The sequence below is a fragment of the Hyperoodon ampullatus genome (genome assembly GCF_949752795.1).
Source record: "Hyperoodon ampullatus genome assembly, chromosome: 3".
Classification (NCBI taxonomy): Eukaryota; Metazoa; Chordata; class Mammalia; order Artiodactyla; family Ziphiidae; genus Hyperoodon; species Hyperoodon ampullatus.
Window position 1 is genome coordinate 70,865,710 of NC_136916.1, and position 21,607 is coordinate 70,887,316.

A 21,607-nucleotide genomic window follows, 5' to 3' on the forward strand; every position below is an offset into this window, starting at 1 on the left:
TGAAGAAGAGGCCCCTTGGGGAGGGTCCAGCCAAGGAAGAGCTCCCCGAGGAGACGGAGCAGGAGACGGTGAGTGGAGCTGCGGGGACCCAGAGGAAGCCCTAGAGAGGCTCTCCTTCCTGAGGGAGGCTCCTGACACATCCACGGTGCCCAAGTTCATAATGTCCAGTCATTCTCTGGGCACAAACCCTTCTGAGCCACCAGGGCCCTTGCGTTAAATGTCGTCCACGTCCCTCCTCTGCAATGAGCACATCCCTCATCTCACAGCTGCTGCTGACAACACTGCAACAGAGCCCAGAGCTTCCTGAGCAGCTCAGGACCTCCTGCTGCAAGGACTTCTGCCCCCAGCTCCCCACACTAGGGTAGAACACACTATTGTCTTATTCACGCAGGAGAGTCTAGCCCCACGTCTAACTTAAATCTTCCCTGACCAAGTCTACCTTCCTCTGTTCTATTCTTGACAAAGCTGGGCCTCTGAATGCAGCATTCTGAGGCAGATGAGGGCCTCCCTTGGCCAAAGGCCAGGGTCCAGCACATCACACCATGCGTCTCATTCCGAGCAGCAGACCTCGTTCCTTGTCTCAGCTGTTGCCTTTTTAAAATGGGAGAAGTGATATACACAAACCCCTTGGATCACTGAGGGTCACCTGAGAGGCCACCTTGGGGGCCTGGCACACAGCAAATGCACTGGCGGGCACTGGAGTTGGATGTGTCACGACCGCTGCCTACTAATCTCCATCATCTCTCCATCCATACCACTGCAGTGTCCTTGCTCTTTTTCATGAAAGGCAGTCACAGAGCAGGGACAAGAGGGGCCTCAGAGACCTCATGGTCCAATGCTGCCCATTTCTAGATGGTCTGGGAGAGAAGTGACTTGGTCAAGGTCCCAAGGCCATGTTATGGCAGCCCCCTCCCCGCCCCAACCCTTGCCCAGCCTCACTGACTCCTGAACCTGTTCACTACAACTCTATCCCCTCCCACTTCTCCTGCTCTCTTGCGAGACCCTGGGATGGCGTCCTCCCACTCAAGCCATAAGTCAAGGTCAGAAGCAGAAGAGTCCACGCTCAAAGGGTGGTCACGGCCAAAGCAGAAGTTCCAGAACTGCCTCCCTCTGCCTTTTGACTGTTCATACTCTCTCCAAGGAAAACCCGACAAGATACCAAGTAAACACAGGTGGTGGTTAATTTTATGTGCCGATTTGACTGACCACGAGGTGCCCAGATCAGACATTGTTTCTGGGTGTGTCTGTGTGTTTCTGGACAAGATGAGCATTTGCATCAGGGGACCTGGTAAAGCAGATGCCCTCCCCAAAGTGGGTAGGCATCCTCCAATCCCCTGAGGGCCTGAACAGAACAACAGGTGGAGGAAGGAGGAATTTGCCCTTTTTCCTGCCTCACTGTTGAGCTGGGACAGCTCACCTCACTCTCTCCTGCCCTTGGACTGGGATTCATACCCTAGGTTCCCCGGGTTCTCAAGCCTTCAGATTCAGACTGAACTACACATCCGCTTCCCTGGTCCTCCCTGTCAGTTTGCAGATGGCAGATCATGGGACTTCTGTCTCTATAATGCTGTAAGCCAGTTTCCATAATAAATCTCTCTATATGTACATAGATTCCCATATATAGAAATATCTATATATCTCTATATTCCTCTAAAGAAACATTATACACACACACATATAAATGTACATATATATAAAGAGAGAGGCTTCTATAGCTATTGACTCAAATATAGAGATATGGACATAGATACACAGATATATAAAGAGATATACAGAGAGACTATATCCTCCTATCTATCTATCTATCTATCTATCTTCATCTCTCCTATTGGTTCTGTTTCTCTGGAGAACCCTAATACAATGCACCACAACCTTTTAGGGTCTGTCACCCTTTCTGAGGACTCCCAGAGACCTAAGTAAGGCATCTTCCCAAAACAGTCTCATGGCCCTGAGAACAATAAGTATGAAACAGGCAGGGGTTGGGAAGAACACAGTTTCTGTAAGCAGTTCCACCCTTGGGGATCTCTGCCAAAGGTCGCTCCTTTCACATTCAGCTGACCTAGCTGGTAAAAATCCCGATTCTCAGGGCAGGCACCCCAAAATGGGAAGACTGCAGGTCTCTGTGTATCTATCTGCATGCACGTATGCCCACACACAGACACGTGTGCACTCATGTCGGTCACAGAGGTGTGCCGTGTGCCTGTGGTTTGTCCGTACATTTTAAACTTTAAAAGCCAAGAATGCTTGTTATATATCTTAGTCTTGTGTTGCAATACTTCTGGAGGCCTCAGAGGATGGGTGTGATATCTGAAATTTCATCCACGGGCAGAGCCTGAAAGGAAGCCAGACTCCAGGAGCAGAGGAAGCCCCCGAGGCTGTAGGCACACCTGGGGGAGGACCCAGGACACCAAGCAAGGAGGCCTGGGGCACACTGGGGACAGCATTCCAAAGCACTGGTGTGTTAGAAAGAGTGTCCCCTTGGAAGTGGTGGCAGTAGGAGTCCTGCAAAATGGAGGAGGGCAGGCGTGTAGGAGAGCCAGCGTGAGAATCGGAGTAGCCTTAACGTGCAGTGGCACTCAGCTGGGCAGAGCGACTTCCCTAGGACAGCAGGTGACAGTGGCCCTAGCTTGGGAACACCGAAGGAAGAGGCTGCCAGGTCCATGAAGTCCAGGGCCCAGAACCTGCTGTACCAGTACTCACCCCAGGAAGCACCGCTCCTGTCCCACGGACTAACCTAGTGGTGCAAATAAAGCATCCCTGAAATTACTTCTAGGGGAGAATATCATTCAATTTTGTTTTATCCAGAGGTGTTCAAAGGCACATCTTTTGTAGAAGGTGATCTATGTTTGTGACTTTTAAAAAAAAAAAGAAAGAAGTGTCTTAATTAGTGAATTACTGAAATATCTGCTTCCATCAAGAAGACAAGAAGAACAGAGAAACTGATTATTATCCTACTTGTGTCTGGAAAACAGAGGAAATTCAGAAAACTAAGTATGTCCAGGTGTGAATCAGCACCGCTTGACTTCTCAGACATGAATCCCACAATGATCTTATCAAAACGAGATCCTGCCTCTGTGGGGCTGTGCGGGCCTGGGACTCTGCATTTCTCACCTGCCCCAGGTGAGGGCAATGCTGCTGCTCTACCCACCAACCTCTGGACAAGGACCCAAGAACACAAGGAATTACGTGCAAATAGTTTTTCAGTCTAAGACCCATGGTGCAGTGTGGGCTTCCAGGACCAAGGATGCCCCATCTGGTGATCTCAGCCATCCTTAACTTCCGGTAGATGAGACACAAGGGTCATCGCCAAGGACGCCCCATCTGTGATACCAAAAATCATATGGGTCCTGCCCTTGAATTCAAGGGTGCCAAGAGCTCCCGGCTCCAGCCTGCCAACTGCAGAGGATAACTCTGCAGTGTGTCTGGTGAACGCTTGTGAGGAGCCTTGTGGACATAAACAAAGGCTTCCTTCTCAATTATTTTCCCTTTGCAAGCCTGGCCTTTACAACCATCCTACGGTTTGAGGTGAAGCACCTCCAGAGAGCCCCGGCAGGTCCATGGACCCTGGTAATGATGTCAGCCCTGCACCGTGGAGCTTCATGTCTGCTGAGCTCCTGGGCTGTGGGTAGAGATCTAACAGTCCCCGGCACATCAAGCCAGCATCCTCCCTTCCTCTGTGGAATATATGCCAACAGCTGCAATATGTGACAAAAGGATTCCCTCTAAAAACCAGGACTTTCCCTTAGAAGCATGTAGCCCTGCCCTGCGAGTGGGTCAAGGAGCAGCTCCCCAGGGTGCTGGTTGTGTCCTACCTGCTCCCATGTTCTTGCACCAGGGAGGCAGGTTAAAGCTGCAGACCCAGAGTCCCACACCCACAGGCCGGTACTCCATGCTGCAGCCTCTTCCTCCCCAGAACCCCGCACAATTCCCCACTAGCACCCAACTCTCCAGCTCTCTCCAGCCACTCTGGACTCACTGAGCTCAGGGCAATGCCTCCCACTGCTGTGTTTATTATCAGGCTCTTCTGCACAGAGAGGCCCACAGGGGCCGCTCCCACCTTTCCTTTGAGGACAGCCATGGGGGCAGGGGCAGAGACACCCCTGCTGAGCTCTGGCCTGCCGGGAGAGGAGGACCTCTGACACTGCTCCCATCTTGCAGATGTTGAAACTGAAGCCTGAGAGGTCATATGACCCTCTCGGGTCACAAGCCAGCAGGTGCAGAACCCAGAGCCTGCTCTCCACAGTGCTCTCCGCGGCCCCCATCTTGTTCACTGTGACCAAGCCTGCCCGGGGCCTCCTTCTCAGACCCCAAACTGTCTACCAGCGACTTCCTCCCCAGGCCCGTCAGGGACTGTGGCCCCTCCTAAAACAGGGGTTTCCTCTGACTCAGGAAGAAGGGGTGAGAAGAGCCAGCCACCACCGAGGTGGATTGGGAAACTGGGAAGGAAGGAAGCCACATGCCACTTCACAGGCCATGGAAGGTCAGCTTTATTTCTACTCTGTGTGGACTGAGGGGCTGCAGCCTCAAATCAGCCTCGCCAGCTCTGCCAGCCTCTACTATAATTGGGTTTTTCTTAGAAAGTCTTGGAGGGAACGGGGCAGGCAGGGCTGACACACACAGAGCAACCACACGCCCAGGCATCACCCACCCTTCGGGAGTGAGGGCAGGGTTGGGGGGTGGCCGGGGAGCCAGGAGGCTGGCCGAGCCCCGCCCTGCTGCTTCAGGCAGGCTTCAGTTTGCATCCGGCTCTGCTCTAGTCAACAGCTCAGATCACTTAACCCGCAGCTCCTTAAAGGAAGGGATGTTTTCTGTTTTAATCACAGTGCCCAGCACACAAAGTGCTACGTCTGTGAACAATGAAGGAGCCTTTCCGAGCCTCCCTGTCCTCCCGTTTCCTCATCAGCACCTGGATCCCACCACCCTGTGAGGCGGGGAGGGGGCAGTACCCCCCACCCCCAACCCCGGGCTGCCCTTCTCTGCCCGGGAGGGCAGAGAGCAAAGACGGCAAGGGCTCAGTTTTCCCTCCACATCTTGGCCAGACCCCTAACGGTGACGGCTGTCATGCTCATTTAAAAGCCCAAGTGCAGGGGCTTCCCTGGTGGCGCAGTGGTTGAGAGTCCGCCTGCCGATGCAGGGGACACGGGTTCGTGCCCCGGTCCGAGAAGATCCCACATGCTGCGGAGCGGCTGGGCCCGTGAGCCATGGCCGCTGAGTCTGCGCGTCCGGAGCCTGTGCTCCGCAACGGGAGAGGCCACAACAGTGAGAGGCCCGTGTACGACAAAAAAAACAAAATAAAAGCCCAAGTGCAGCACTGCTGTGGGAAGTGACCCAGGTGCTCACACGGCCACACCGCCCAGGGGCAACTGCTTCCTGTCCCTGCTGTCTGAGAGCAGCAGCCTACATGGGGACGTGCCAGAGGTCCAGGTGGTCATCTCGTCTTCCCACAGCTTGAGGGTCCCTCATCACCCCAGCTAACCAGCTGGGGCACCCCAGCCCCCATCAGAGACGGAGCCTTCTCTCCAGCTCCAGAACCCTGTGCTCATCCAGGCGTCCTGGAGTGGCGCCAGGGACAAGGACCACAGCTCGGTGAGAAGCACAGCCCAAAGGCCCCAGAAACAACCTAGCCAGGGTTTTGCCAACGCTTCAAACCAGTGGAATCCACCCACTAATCAACTCTTAAGTGGAACCCACTTAAGATACATGTGTGCATGTACATCCCTATCTACTACATCTATGTGTGTATATATATAGAGAGAGACATATATAGACAAACACATATCACGCATTCTGCCCCGGCTTCTTGGCATCAGCAGTTTCTTTAGACTGGGCTGTTCTGCTCCACAGCGCACTTGTAGTCAGATATTTGGACAGTAATCAATTTCTTTTCTGCCCGTTCTGGCCTAGGGACTTGTCCCTTAACTTTACCACAATGCTCTAAAGTGCCTGCCTCCACTGCAGGCTTCTGAGCCAGAGTGCCAAGGGGAGAGCTGCCATTTGGACATGACTCTAGCAGCCACTGCAGCAGTGCTCAGGGCCAACTGCAGGGGGAAGACGCTGCGTGGACACACTGGGAAGGTGCCAGGAGGAGCCAAGTCAGGTGTTGTCCTAGGAAGGATGGACTCAAGCACCCCTGCAGGGTGAGTGCAGGAGCTAGAGGGGCGCTGCAGGAATGGGCAGTGCAGCCAGGATGCCTGCTTTGTAGCTGCAGGACTGGGGCGAGCCCGCTTATCTCTCTGGACCTGGGCCACCTTACTTGTAAAACAGGAAGGCAACTGTTCTTATCTCAGGGCAGTTGTCCTCAGCCCTGGGGAAACCCTGGGGAGCTCGGAACAGCCCAGCGCCTGCCCACCCCACACGAAGGTAGGCAGAGCACTGGGGGGCCCAGCCCAGAGGGTCCCATGTACCCCCCCAGGGCAGGTTTAGGTCAACCATACTAGAAAGCACTGTTTAGTGGTTAAGTGCCAGCAAATGTCAGCTGTGGAGACCACTGCCCCAGGCTAGTTGCCAGCAGCTTTCACAGTTCTGAAGAGCTCTGTGGAGGGGAGGGGAGATGCTCTCCATGAAGGGACCTTTCAGAGTCACGTATCTGGGACAAGGGCCTTGGGTGTCCCCAGCTGAGGTGACACCTCATGAGGGGCTGCCTCCCAGTCGGGGTCCCAGGCCTGGCACTGCAGAAGCTACAGGACTGGGACCAGCTCTCTGCACTCAGGGAGGGTCGGGGGAGCGGTAACTCCAAGTGCTGGGCTGGGGTGGCCGGGAAATGACTGGACCGTGACAGCCACTGGGGAGGAGTGACCATGACCAAGGGGAGGGTCGGGTCAGAGGGGTCTCCTGAGCTGTGGGGCGGGTAGTAGAAGGAAGCGGTGTCCTGGCCACCTGCTCCTGCCACAGCAGCTCAACGCCTTTAATTGTGGACTTTTTTTTGTGAAAGGTATAATCAGTGGAACAAATGGCTTCTTCTGCTTAGAATAAAGCAAACATTTCCTATGCCTCTCAAGCCACAGGGGTGGAATCAGAAGCACACACTCCAAGCTGGGCAGGAAGCCAGCCAGACCAGGTGTGGCAGTGCGACCACAGGACCCCAGACTCACCCTGGACACCCCAAGGACGGCCACGCTCTGCCCGCCACCCCCCGCCCCCCGCACCCATGGCTGTGGATGAGCCCGGCCCGGCCCTCCTCATCCTGTATATTCAACAGCAATGGTCTAGGGCTCTCCGGAGGTGGCCCTGAGTCCCAACTGTCCCTCTGCCCCATGATAGGCCAAGGGGCTGAGTCCCTCTGTGTGTCAGGGCTCATCTGCCACACGGGACCTGGATGACATGGGTGTCCCAGCACCTCCCTCAAGAGAATCAGAGGAAGCAGTGACCTGCGAGGCTCAGAGAGGCCTGGCACACAGTGAGTGCTGGGTGAGTGTCAGCTGGTACCACTACCCAAGGCGGGGGTGGAGGGGGAGGTTGGCGCAGACAGTCTCATTCTCACCAGAAGGGTCACAAGCTCTCTGAACACTAACACAGAGCCCCCACCAGTTCCGGGTTCTGCACAGTGCCAGCCCTAGGGTCTCCTGTCAACAGGGTCAACAGGGGGTTGGCAGGCAGCTGTCACAAAGATGCCCATCTCCCCAAGGGGCACGATGTGCAGGATGGCTTAGAACAGGCAGATGGCCCCCACCTTGTTAAATCCAAGTGGTCTTGAGCCTCTGATCTCTGGTGCTTGGGACAAACAGTCCCACCTGAGCTACAGAGCCCGACCCTCCTGGCACATCTTCCCTGCTCGCCCTTAGCCTTGACACACCAACACTCAGAATATCCAAGCAGGGTTTCAACATGCACGGCCCTGGAGGAGGGTCTCCAGGGCTGAGAGAGACACGCCCCCTCTCAGTCTGTCCTCATGTCAACCTCACAAAGTCTGTCCTCACAAGATTTCCTGCCTGATGGTCAAGGCTCCAAAATGCTTGATAAAGGCCGGATGACCAAACCAGCCATTTGATGTTCCTTCCAAAACAAACCTAGATCTGCAGTCCTTTGAAGCCAGCCTTCTTTACCACCCAAACGAAAGGGCTCACTTCTAACCAACAGCAGGAAGATGTGCTGAAAAGTCACTCGCCACAAGTATGTGAGAATATTTTTTTCCTTTTTTCTCAAAGACACAAGACTCACACGTGGATATTTCTGTTAGGGTTAGGGTTAGGTGTGTGTGTGCAACAAAGAACAATTCTGAAGCTTTGGCCTAATTCTAAACTTACAAAAACCCATGCAGATGTACCTCAGTGTCCCCTCTCTGGATCGGAGGGGAAGATTTCTGGTCACTGGCTATGACACACTGGCTCTGGTTGCTGGAGGGGAAGGTGCCCTGACACATCTGTTACTGCAAGAGGCTCCACTGGAAGCCAACAAACTTCAGCCTGACCTCGGCTGGGTGACAATGCCAATCGGGGCTGCTAGGTCGAATCCCAGTGCCTTCCCCAGTATGGATTATTCGTCAGCACTGCTGGAAAAGCCCCGAATGTATCTCAATATGGTTTAAAACCCAATTCAGATGTCAGGAGCACAGTTTCATCCACACCCAAGCAGGTAACAGTGTGCTCTGTAGCACAGCTCCCTTCCCCTTACAAGTGAGACAGACTGGGACCTGGGACCTGGGACCCTTTGCTGCAGTGCTTGCACCTAGACAAATGTCTCCTGGAGCTACAAAATACAAAGAAACTATAAGGGACTAAAAATAACTGCATGCATGCACAGTTGGGGCACATTATGGACAAGATACAAAAAGACCAAAAAACACACCCAACTGCCACTGCTGAAGAGCCGGGAGCAAAAGCAGGGGGTCGGGAGCAAAAGCAGGGTACTGGGCATGCACCCTGCACACAGCACCACCTAAGGGGTGGGCAAACCTCCTAAGCCACCCCTCCAGCCCGACCCCTAGACACACCCCATACAAGGAACCAGCTTGCCACCCCCGCCAGGGAGTGAGCAAGGGAAACTGTTACTTGTTCTCACTACCCCCATGCTGTAGCAGGGGCCCCAGTAAAGCCTTGCCTGAATTTCTTGTCTGGCCTCTGATCAATTTCTACTGATTGGGGAAGGCCAAGAACCCTGGTAGGTAACACAAGGACTGGTTCACAGGACATCATGATGACCGTGCAGATGTGGATAAGGATCCCTGCTTTGTTCTGCTGTGTGGGGAGGCCAGACTCTCAGAAGCACTCACACCAGTACAAGAACCTAGCACTGGCTTCCACTGGAGGAGCACATGCATGTTGAAAGCTTTATATAACTTCCCCAGTAATTCTTGGTAAAATGGGGAACTAGGCTTAACATTCAGAAACAAAAGGAGGATAACTCAAAAAAATCAAATGCTGTGGCGACTGGTCTCATATTGTGGGAACAGGGACCTTCCTCTTGTCGGGGGCTCTGCTCAGAAAACCAGGGGAAGGGACACAGCCCCAGGCACGACACCCCATCAAGGAACAAACTGCCCCACAGTCCACTGTGCAGAGACGGGGCTGCCTGGGCACCATCGCCTAATGCGAGCGGTGAACAGGAGATGCTCAACAACCAGACTGAAAATTCCAGGTCCCCCAGGAATGAGCTCCTGCACTTCAATATACTGCTAGAACAGTGTGTCTAACCCAGGAAAAGAATCTTTATCCTCTCCTCAAAGATAGTCAAAAGTGGTAACCTGGGCACGCTTAGCTCCTCTTGCTTTATGCTTTGGGACATACACTTGCACACACACACTCTCACACACATACACATACCTATGCATATACACACACACAAATACACTCACACGTGGGCAAACACACACGCACACAACCACACGTCTACATACACACCCATACCCACTTGTGAGGAGGACCTTACTGCCAACTGGACAGATCTCACATTGCCAGCTCCTTCTATTGGTAAGAAATGCCTGCTCCAGAAACACACACACACACACACACAGAGCCTCAAACTCTGCGATTGCTGATGCAATTTAACTACATTTAGAAAAGTTGGAATTTGATTAAATTCTTTTTTTTCCAATGAAAATACAAAGAAAAATAAAACTTCACATTGTATACCACCATGAATAGAACAAAAACCTTATTGCTTTAGTTGTCTTTTTCCTAGAATAGAAAATAACCACTTCCAACCAAACAAAAAACCGCAAAGTTAAATGCACACAAACAAATGTTGAAGTTTCTATATATTGTAATAAGATCTTTTAGGATTAATACTTCAGGGGAGCCTAATATTATCAACTTCTTGGCATTTAGTTGTTTTCATTAAGATTACAGTACTTTACTCTCTGTAAGCACTGCTTTCCTAGACCACAGGTTCAAGGCAAAGAATCCATGGCAAAGTCACCTGGATTGGAAACCAAAACGTCTTATTATACAACCAAATTGACATTCCCCATGAAGTAAACGCAGTTGATATTATAAAACATGGTATGTCTCAGATAATTATATTACCTACCTAACTGAATTGCTTTGAATATCCACACTTGCTAGAATTAAATTTTTAGTCCAAATATAGTTATTATATTCTCAAAATAATTCTTTCTCATAGTCTTTCCTGTTACCTATTTATATCCTTCAACAAAAGTATGATTGTTAAATATGAGAATAAAAATGTCTCACGGTATGAATTATGAGCTTAGTGACTATATTTCATTATGTAAAAGAAAACCATGAATCTTTTTGCCAAGGCTTGATATTGACCAATCCAATTAACACACCCAGCCAGCTGTCTTTGTTTTCCACTTAGATGACAGATGGTTTCCTTCTTCAATCCCACAGCAGAGAATATAGCTAATTTGAATACTCCAACAGCTTAAAGAAAAAGAAACTTTGGTGTAAGAACTATCTTACAAACCAACTTTTCACCCCTAGTTTTCCTGTGGTAGAGATAATTTTGGGAGCATGTGTAGGTAGAAACAAAAAAATATTAATTGTGTCTCCTACATATTTGGAATTTTAGTCATTCTAAACTCCTTGAATTTTGTCAAGTAACTTGGGGGAGGACTGACTCTCCCTCATAAAGGAAACTCTGAGCTTTGTCACTGCCTGAGAGAGTCTGGCACCCAATACTGGTGGTAACTTAGTAAAATCTACGTGCAAAGTGGAGGAAAAGCCAGGTCACTGTCTTAGGATCCGTGCCAATCTAGACATTACGTACATCTTTTTAAAGTAGTGCTTCTCAGACTTTTTCCAGCCTAGGAAATTTCCACACTAATGTCATCGGGAGCACGCGCCAGGCACACATGCACACACGTGTGCACACACCCACACACGCCTGGGAAGAGCGAGCTTCGGCAGGCTTGTGGGTTCAGCTCTTCCTGCAGCTCCCACAATCACCGCTCCGAACTGTGGGAAGCAGATGGCCCTGTGGGTGTAGCGGGCAGGGTGGGGGGGGCAACAATCCCACAAGTCCATCCAAGAGACAAACTGGAGGAACATTTTTTCCCAGGAAATTAACCCACACGTTAAGTCCCCTCCTAGACGGCCCCTCCCTGACACCGACGTGGCTTACATGGCCTCAGGGCCCCACCCCCTCTGAAACTCCAACACCACCTGACGCTTAGGGCCCCTGCTTCTGCTTTATCCTCAGCAGTATCCCTAGTCTACCTCTGACCGATTTACCTATTCACACGTCACACAACACCATGAGGGGAAAGACGTTTACCTGTTTTGATGGGTGCCTAGAATGGCATTTAAAACATAGTAGGTGCGGGCTTCCCTGGTGGCGCAGTGGTTGAGAGTCCGCCTGCCGATGCAGGGGACGTGGGTTCGTGCCCCGGTCCGGGAGGATCCCGCATGCCGCGGAGAGGCTGGGCCCGTGAGCCATGGCCACTGAGCCTGCGCGTCTGGAGCCTGCGCTCCGCAACGGGAGAGGCCTCAACAGTGAGAGGCCTGCGTACCGCAGGGGAAAAAAAAAAAAAACATAGTAGGTGCTCAATAAGTATTTGTTAAAAGAATGAAAAATCACAGAAGTGAGTCTCTGTAAAAAAAAAAAAAAAATCTTTATGTAAAATTATCAGCCTAAGGACCTCCTCAGTCTGCAGAAATGACTGTGCGAATGTTACAGATGAGCTAGAAACTTCTCCCCATACAGAGGCTGAACACATGCAGCTGCACGGGCAGGGCTGCAGGTCTGAATGAACGCGTGGGATGAAGCAACACAGATGCCCAATGAACAGGAAAGACAGGGCGCTGGAGAACCCCCATCCTGTGAACCCAGGAGCTGCCAGACCCGGAAGCTTCGGGCTCTCCGCTGATTTGACGGGTGGGGGAGGGGGCCTTGGCAGAATCTCCTGACTTCCCTGTTTGTCATCTATAAAAGGGTATGATCATCATTACCTCACAATTTATATTTTAAAATATGATTTAAAAATGTTTGAACCACTATGAATGGGAGAGACATGATAACGCCTGGCCCCCAGGAAGCCGGAACAAATGTGAGTTGTTATTGTGACAGCTCGTGTTCAGCCTTGGGGTCCCTCTTATTTCTTGGATAATGCCAATTTCACCCCAACTTTTTTTTTTTTTTGGCCACGCTGTGTGGCTTGCGGGATCTCAGTTCCCCAACCAGGGACTGGACCCAGGCTCCTGGCAGTGAGAGCACGGACTCCTAACCACTGGACCGCCAGGGAACTCCCATGACCCCAACTTTTAAATCAAATGTTTATTTTGAAGTGCCAGTATCTACGTTTCCTTCTCCAGAGGCAAGATGGCTGGGTGGCCGAAGGTGTCTGGGGGCCTTGTCCCCTTGGACTCAGGGGTCTGGGCAAACCATGCATCCCCACCTCGCTGTGCTTCCAGCCCCTCAATTCTGTACAATTTGTCTAACTCTCTTCTTTATATACAATCCTGTTTCCACCTCTGAGACATCACCTGACTTGTATCATTGCCTGAAACACCTACCCAGCACCCAAACCCTCCCATCCTAGCCTTCAGAATACGATTTAAGCCCTCTTTCTTGGAGCCTCCCTAAGCCTCTCGGAAGGCCACTTTCCAAGCCCAACCCCTTAATGGGATTCTTCTTGTTGCTCAGTGTCAAGTGTCTGCTGGTGAGCAGGCCTGGGTCCTCTAGGTGTTGGTCCCACTGCCTTAAATGACCAGACCCTACAGCATGTGAACCACTTCCCTCTTTCTTAGCATCCTTTCCCAAGCAAACAAGCACTTCATAAATGACTTTGGAAATTGGAGAGGGTGGGAAGAGGAGCCACATTCTTGTCTTGTCAGCCAAGGCTGCTGGAGGGAGAAGCTGGCCTTCAGGTGGAGGGTCAGTGGATTTGTTCTCCAGGACCCAGCCTGCACAAGCTCTCCCCAGCTCTCAGCTCAGGGAAACCAGATCCCTGAGGCTCAGCCTCGGACCCGAGCCCAGGCTGCTGCTCTCTGCATGCCTTCCTGAACACCTCGCATATACAGGCCTGGGACCCATGGGGCTGCTGTCCAGAGAGCCGCCACCTGGCCTTCGTCCACGGCAGCGGTGGGAGCCCCACACAGAGGGTGGCATCCCCAGCACCCGGCTCCAGCAGCACCTGTCCCAGCATCTCCCAAGCTCCCAGGCCCAGCACCTCCCAGTGGATGGCTCCCCTGCACCTGTGAGGGCTGACCCACTGGTACAGCCCGCCCCTCAGTAACTTTTCTGCCATCCTATGAGGGACAGCCATGCCCTCGGCCATGAAAACAAGACTCAGGCTTGGGGGCCTCTTCCCTGGGTGCTATCTTACCACCAGGACCACTGGCTGTTCCCTCTATCAGCTCTTCTGCATTCTGGGGAGTCCCTTCACTTTTACTGTGCAATCCCCCATGAGGGGTTCTCTACATCAAGCTTGCCCTGACCGAATCAGCTGTGGTTTCTGCCTCCGCACTGGACCCTGACAGATACACCCAGCCCCTGCATGAATGTCAAAGTCCTCTCATATTCTTCACCTTAGTTTTGCAAATCACCCCTAATTTAAGTTTTCCTAGGGGCCTGCACTTCCAACTGAGCCCTCGTCAACATGGCACTGTGTTACTGTGCATTGGACAGGAATCCGCTCTTCACCTGCCTGAGACGCCAGCTGACTCCACCCGTGAAAACCCCACTTCAATACATAGAACTGAAATGTTCCTGGCATTGTAATGTTACAGCCAAACCTTGGTTTTCCAATTGTCGGGCTTTTAAAAGCCAGAGACTTCCTATCTTTATTTTCCATGGGGCAGTTCATACATTTCAGAATAATAATGTATGAACAAGAATTCAGGTACCAGAAAAATGCCTTTGGATGTTAGGGAAAGAAGGAGAAAAAAACAGAAAGTGAGAAAACATACCAATAAGAGGGACTAGAGTGTGCACACATATTGAAGAATTTGGGTGCTGATAAAGAAACTTTTCTTTAATCAAAATGGTTTTGGTTCTTAATTTTGGCCATTTTGACTAAGTTACGGCTCAGCTCCATTGACCTCCTCAGGCATGCACGGGCCCTACGCAGCAGGATAATAGGATGTGTCTGTAGCGATCCTGGAATTTCAACATCCATCTTACAAACGGCACGTTTATACAAAGCACCAGTCAGAAAAGTGGGTAGAGGAGGCTTTTAGATATTACTGGGTTCAGCAGCTGAACGAATTAGAAGACAGGAAACAAGAAAGTTGTTCCCGAGAGCTGACCAAGGAGATGCACCCCCATGGCTTTGCCCCACCCGCCACCCAAACAGATCCACTCTGCTCTCAGGTTCTGCAGTTTTGCCAGATTTTCCACAGCGTCTGAAGTTTCGCCCAGTAGATACACAGATGCCTCCGTTTATGTTACAGGCACCCTCTGCGCACACTGGCTACTCCACCTGGATGGAGCTAGAGCCTGTGCGGTCACCACCTCCCTCCAATCCAAGCCCATCCCTGCTGACCTCAGGGCTCGTCCCCACGCCTGTGCCCTGGAGAGAGCTTGGGAACAGTGGTTCTGGGGGACTGGGGCAGGCCTGGGGGAGAAGCCTTGGGGTGAGGCGACCTCAGGACACATGCACATGTGGCCGGGGGGGAAACAGCAGGGGAAGGTTGGCCCACATTTATTACCAAACCCTGGAGCACAATCAATGCAGAAGCTGGAATGCACTGAATGTGCCAGTTCTGGGCCTCAAGGGTCCCAAACAAGCACTGTCACCAACTCTCCAGATCTGGGAGAAGAGCATCCCATTTAAAAAAAAATACTATTTTTAACGTTTATGTATGCTTTGCCTCGTTCCAAGGAAGATTTGAGGCAGCTCACAAAAACATTCTTGGCACAAAAGGAGATGAAAATGAGGAAATCCTGGTGGTGGACAGAAGCGAGGGCAGAACAATCCAGACACTGGTGAGGAAGTCCGGGCCGTCCGCGGGAGGTGGGTGAGGGTCAGGCTCAGAAAGTCCTGCCACCAAGGCCGCCAGTAGCCCCAGGGTGTGGGACGCCATCTGGCCCTTTGCAAGCGTGCAGGAGGTGCCTTCGGCTGTCCCAGTGACCAAGGGTAAACGGCACGGACACTCATAGAGGGATGCGGGGATGCCCGCCCCCCACAATCCTGCACAACTAATGCCCTATGTCAAATGCCGACAGTGCCCCAGGGACACCCCCAGGCTATAAAACAAGCCAACTGCTCCAGACCCATCCCAGTCCTGATTCTAAGGCCTGGTTCTCCTGTAAGAGCTCACTGAGAGGGCACCAAAGACAGAAGAAGAAAATCCCCAGTGTGTGACACTGACACCCATTATGTGACAGAGAAAGAGACCCCCCCCCAACAGTGGCTGCCTTCCTGAAACTCAGGAGCTTACTGCCTCAGGCTCTTCTTAAACCTTCCTTCCTTGATGGCAAGGACCCTGAGTGACAGAGACAGGCAGCTCAGTGTCAGGAGAACAAGGTGTGGGCTAGCCCACTGCCCTGCCAGACACCACCTGATCCCCAAGGGCTCATGCTGCTTTCTGTCCCCTGGCGTTGGCACCCCTGCATCCTCTGCACAGACCTGGAGGGGGACAGAGGTTGGAAACCCCTGACAGGGCCTGAACTTTCCGGCCACAAGGCTATCGGTGGGTATAGGTGGTGGGACCCTTCTTACTTCTCGCTCCCCACAGGGCCAGCATTTCTGAGCTGTGGTCGATGCTCCTCCAAGGCAGAATTCAGTCACGGAAGACCGGACACTGAACTCAGAAACACCCCTGAGGAGAGAAATTCCTGAGCCACATGCTGGGGTCAGGTCATTACTGCTGACGCTGCTGTGTTAGAATGAGAGCAACAGCTGGGTAAATGCTGACAGTCAGCCAGTCCCAAGTGTTCCTAGTGACTTTAAAGGGACTCCAAATCTACGAAGTGTACAGTGGAAATCAGAGTCATAAAACTGGGTCCTGTTTCCCATAGCCGCAGGCCGGTTATGCGCTCAGGGGGACTGGGGTCCTCTCAGACCCTCAGTCCCACATCCATGCATTAGCCTGGCCTGATGGAGGGGATGCAGGTGCTCAAAGGCCTGGAGGGTCAGCATGGGAAGCACCACGGAACGTGGTACCTGGGACCCTGGACACGCCAGGCCACTTACGAGCTCAGAGAAGCCTCGGACCACCTGGCGCCGTTTCAGGTTGGTCTCTCCATCCAGGTTGGCCGTCTCGATGTGGCACAGCCCGTCGGGGTCACTCGAATAGAGCAGTAGGATGTCTGCAGGGATGATCTCGTTGCAGCGAAGACGCACAAAGTCTCCCACATGGATTTCTTTCCAGAATCGGTTCACGTATTGCTTTTCTTCCCTGGTAAAGAGACAGCCGTTAACAAGTCTGGAGGAGATCGCTGGAGGCCAAATCTGTGTGATGGGCACATGCAGCTCATTGAACACTTCGTGCCACTTTCTGGTATGCTGAAATTTTCCATAATAACAAGCATTTAAAAGAAGATTCCTAAAGGCCACATATAGTGAAACTCCAGTAATATGAAATATCTAGAACAGGCAAATCCATGGCAACAGAAGGTGGATTCGTGGCTGCCAGAGCCTGAGGGGAGGGGAGATGGGATGGGAGAAATTGTTTCCTGGGTACAGGTTTCCATTTGGGGTGATTAAAATGTTCTGGAACTAGGTAGTGGTGATGGTTACACAATACTAAACGCACTAAATGCCACTGAACTGTCCACTTTAAAATGGTTACACTTTCTACTCCTAGGTATATACCCCAAAGAATTAAAAGCAGGGACTCGAATGGATATTTGCCTACCCATGTTCATAACAGCATTACTCCCAATAGCCCAAAAGTGGAAACAACCCAAATGCCCAACAATAGATGGATAAGCAAAATGTCGTATATCCATACAGTGGAATATGACTTAGCCATGAAAAGGAAGGAAATTCTGACACATGTTACAACATGGATGAACTCAGAGGACATTATGCTAAGTGAAATAAGCCAGTCACAACAGGACAAACACTGTACGATTTCACTTTTATGAGGTCCCTACAAATTAGACAAAAATAGACAAATTCATAGAGACAGCTAGTAGAACCTCTGTGCCTTCTGCAGGATGGAGATCACAGCAGATGTATTCCCTCCACGTCACTCAAGATGAAGTAGATAATCACTCAAAACAGTGCCTGCCACAGTCAGCTTTCAACCCCTGATAGTTACTATTGATTAATAGGTAGTAGGGTGGGGCTTCCCTGGTGGTGCAGTGGTTGAGAGTCCGCCTGACGATGCAGGGGATGCGGGTTCGTGCCCCAGTCCGGGAAGATCCCACATGCCACGGAGCGGCTGGGCCCGTGAGCCATGGCCGCTGAGCCTGCGCGTCCGGAGCCTGTGCTCCGCAATGGGAGAGGCCACAACAGTGAGAGGCCCGCGTACCGCAAAAAAAAAAAAAAAGGTAGTAGGATGAAAACACGGGTAGATTTCTGCTTTAGATTTTTTGTTTACTCTGGAAAAATGGGCTCATTAATCCTACAAAGGGCATTTTTAAGAGCTCCTTGGAGGCAGTTTTGTCCAGTTTTATAAATAAGCAGAGGAACAAGACTTTATCTCAACATAACATTCTACATGAGAAAACTGCATGAAAAAATCCTCTGAGTTATGTTGTTAGGAAAATAAAACGCCCTAAAACACACTTCACTTTCACCATCACCTTCTCACTGGCCCCCCACACTTCCTTGCCTGAGCTCCCGGAGAACAATTCAGCAGCGAGTCTGAGTCTCACCTGACTCCTGAACGCTGGGTGATGAGTCCTGAGTGTCAGACCTCTATTTTATTCCACACTGTGGATCTGAGGGAACCCATGACAGACTTCCAGGGGCTCCTAGCATCAGCTGCCCCAGGTGCTGAAAAGAGAAGTAGCCCCTTCCACTATAAGCCTCTATTTACTTGCATTCCTCTGTTTCAAGATCCACCGTAGTTTGGTCACTATAGGGCCAACAAAGATAAATTAGATACAACTTTGTCCTCAAAAATAAATTCAAGGCGAGACCAAAGCACTAGATAGCACCCCCTGGGGGCTATAGAATCAAGCCCTCGATGTGAGCACAAAGGTATTCTTCTGGACCCAACCCTCCCTGCAAGGCCAGGGTGCTGTTCAGGTGAGGCATCCTTTTCCAGCTGTGACAAGTCCCCCGGCCCCGACCCAAGGGCACTGCCCACTCACTGTCACAGTCTGACTTCTTCCCAGTAGACAAACAGCCTTGATGAGTGACAAATGAAACATCACTTAACTATGTTCCTATTTCCTCTTCTGAAGATCAAACCTTGACTTTCTATCATTGCAACATTAGCTCTTTAGTCTTTCTTCCTTATCAGGACACTTTGTTGGCTTCCCACAGAAAGTACAGAGGAATTTGAAAGGCCCTGTCCTTTCCAAAAGAAAGTTTCCAAAAGCTAATTCGCTGTGCAGTCACTGAGGTGGGCAGTGCAGGCTGACAGTGAGCTGGATGGGCCCCAGTGTGACAGCAGCTGCCAGGAGACCAGTGGTCCTACACTGGCCCTGGGGACAGGCAGGAGGCGGGGATGACCTGGCTGGAGGAGGCAGGGCGTGACACTGTCTCGGTTGTTTATCTTGACTACATTCCATTTACAGAACTCATCAAAAATAAAGTCAGTTTCCATATGCCTTGAAATCTTAAAACATTAGCTTGCCCACTCCAGCAGAGCACGTATTGAAAACAGTAACTTTGATGGAGGCATTTGAGCCCGAAGGAGACCCCCGCACAGGCCCCTGGAAACACAGAGCAATGGATGAGGAGACCTCGGTGATCGACCGTCCTGGTGGGAGGACCCGTCCCAGCCATGGAAAGCAAAGGGAGTGGCAGCAGAGCAGCTCCAGGATGCCTGAAAGAGAAAGGCCCTGCAGCTCACAGGAACTCCTACAGCAGCAGGACCCTTAAAACCCAGATTCAGGAGTCACTGTGGAAGAACAGCCTCACAGAACCCCTTCGTCACCTCAACAGACAGACAAAAATTCCTCATTGAAGCCCCACAGCCCGGTTGACTGTTCCAGCGGGAGCTCCAGCACTGACTGTGGACCCTACACCGACCCTGCAACGCCCCTGCCTGGCCTGCATTACTCTTATTTTTATTATATGTATATCATATACATTATATAGTAACATATACTGTAAAACTTATATATACTATATTACACATTACATGTGTATGTCTATACATATATAATAGATACATTACATATAACATACATATTAGATGTAAGTTGCCCTCCTTTTCTCAGCAACTGTATTTGAACATAAGGTCTTTAAAGAGGTGACTGAGTCGAAATGAGGTCATAGGGTGGGGCCCTGATCCTTATAAGGAGAGGGAGAGACACCAGGGATGTGTGTGCACAGAGGAAGACCATGTGAGGACACAGGGAGAAGACGGCCATCAGCAAGCCAAGGAGAGAGGCCCTCAGAGACACCAGTCCTGTCAAGGCCTTGATCTTGGACATCCTGCTTCCAGACTGTGAGACAATAAACTTCTGTTGTTTAAGCCGCCCAGTCTGTGGTGCTGTCACAGCAGCCCGAGCAGACTAGCACCCAATACCTTCCATTCCCATGACTCCAGCTGGAAGGGGTGGCTCCCAGCCTGTAGGGATGGGAAGGGGGAGAGCAGCAGAGGACCAGGGGACAGAGGGCATCACACCAGGAGACGCTTCCACAGGCTTGTGTCCCACATGCCCCCATGTCTGTGCACAGGAAAAGCACTGCAGAGAAAACATGTAAGTCCCACTGACACCATACGGCAACACTGGCCTCCTAAGAACACTGATTTTAGAAGCAGCAGGTAAACAATTTAGGACTGGCTTCTATTTCCTCAGGTCACGGTGGATGCAGGCTAGGGTGGACAGGACACACGACCCCTCCTCTCCATAGGAAAAGTCTCAGGAGTGTATGCCACCTGTGGCCTCCCTGCAAACTCCAGAATTCTAAGTTCCACCAGGCAGGTGCCTGCACTCCTCCAGGGACCAGGGGATCCACCTGAGATGCAAGGTTTAAAATCACCCAGTCCTCAACACTATGCATTTGTTTCCGGCAATTTTAGGAAGTGGCACTGTGTAGTTTGCCCCCGAGATATTCTTTCTAAGCCCAGGTGCTGCCCCATGTGGTGGCAGGATTCTGAGACATCCCCTAGGTCCCCAGCCCTGGTGTGCAAGCCCCTGCCAGCATCCCACCCCCAGCCCCCAAGTAAGGTGGGGGCTGTGAATGTGGGAGGAGTCACTCCTGCAGGTGTAATGAAGGTGACCAGTCAGTGGGCTACGAGCTAATCATCAGGTGGGCCTGATGGAGCCACAGGAGCCCTGTAAACTGGGCCTAAACCAGAGACAGTAAGTCAGACACTAAAGTGTAGAGAGCAATGGAAGGGCCTCATGACCAGGGCCAGGAGCTGAGAGTGGCCCTGGCCATCAGCCAGCAAAAGCATGGGGCCCCAGGCCTACCAGCACCGGAGCTGAATTCCACCAAGAACCTGAACGAGCCTGGAAGAGGACAAGACCACAGCCAGGCCAACACCTGGACTGCAGCGGGTGACACCCAGGGCAGAGCACCCAGCCAACCCGCGCCTGCACGCCTGCTCCCGGAAGCTGTGACAGTACACGTCTGAGTTGTCTCCAGCCGCTGAGTTTATAGTAACTCATCACACAGCAGTAGAAAACTAATACACACAATTCCCTTCTTCTGCACAGAAGCAGGAGTCAGAGGCAGCTCAGTCCTCTCAGGGCACAGCAACTGGAGAACTCCCACTCAGCTTTAGAATATGCATACTGAGAAAAGACTACCTCATAGGAAAAGAAGGCAGAGCAAGACTGGTTAAAATCCAAACACACTTCCCTCTCCTCACAAAGTGGGAGCCCGACAGAAGGTATGCATAACATATTACATATTAAAATGCGGGGAAACCTGAAAACGTGTAGTCTTGAAACATGGGCCACATCATACATATTACAAGCATGGAGCATGGACCCTCCACGAGATTGACAACTGCCCTTGCAATCAGCCATCACCCAGTACCCTGCTCAGGTGTCCTGAGGGGTCTGCCCCAGAGTGTTGATCCAAGAGTTCAAGGGTCATTGGTGGAAAAAAGTGTGATTCTTCTGAGATGGGGGTGGGAGTGGGGGAGGGGTCCAAGCTGAAAGGGGTCCTGATAAAAATGCCTTCTGT

The 21,607-nt window shown here is 51.5% G+C and overlaps 1 protein-coding gene across 1 annotated transcript in view; it reads right to left on the reverse strand.

The window, feature by feature from the left end:
• Positions 1–21,607, reverse strand: part of ATP10A (ATPase phospholipid transporting 10A (putative)) — a gene marked incomplete at both ends in the record, with an annotated part of 181,504 nt that overhangs the window by 91,010 nt on the left and 68,887 nt on the right. The window contains one exon of the mRNA XM_079699094.1: positions 16,505–16,739. Coding sequence (XP_079555220.1) covers positions 16,505–16,739 — 235 coding nt within the window. The remainder of the gene's footprint in view (positions 1–16,504; positions 16,740–21,607) is intronic.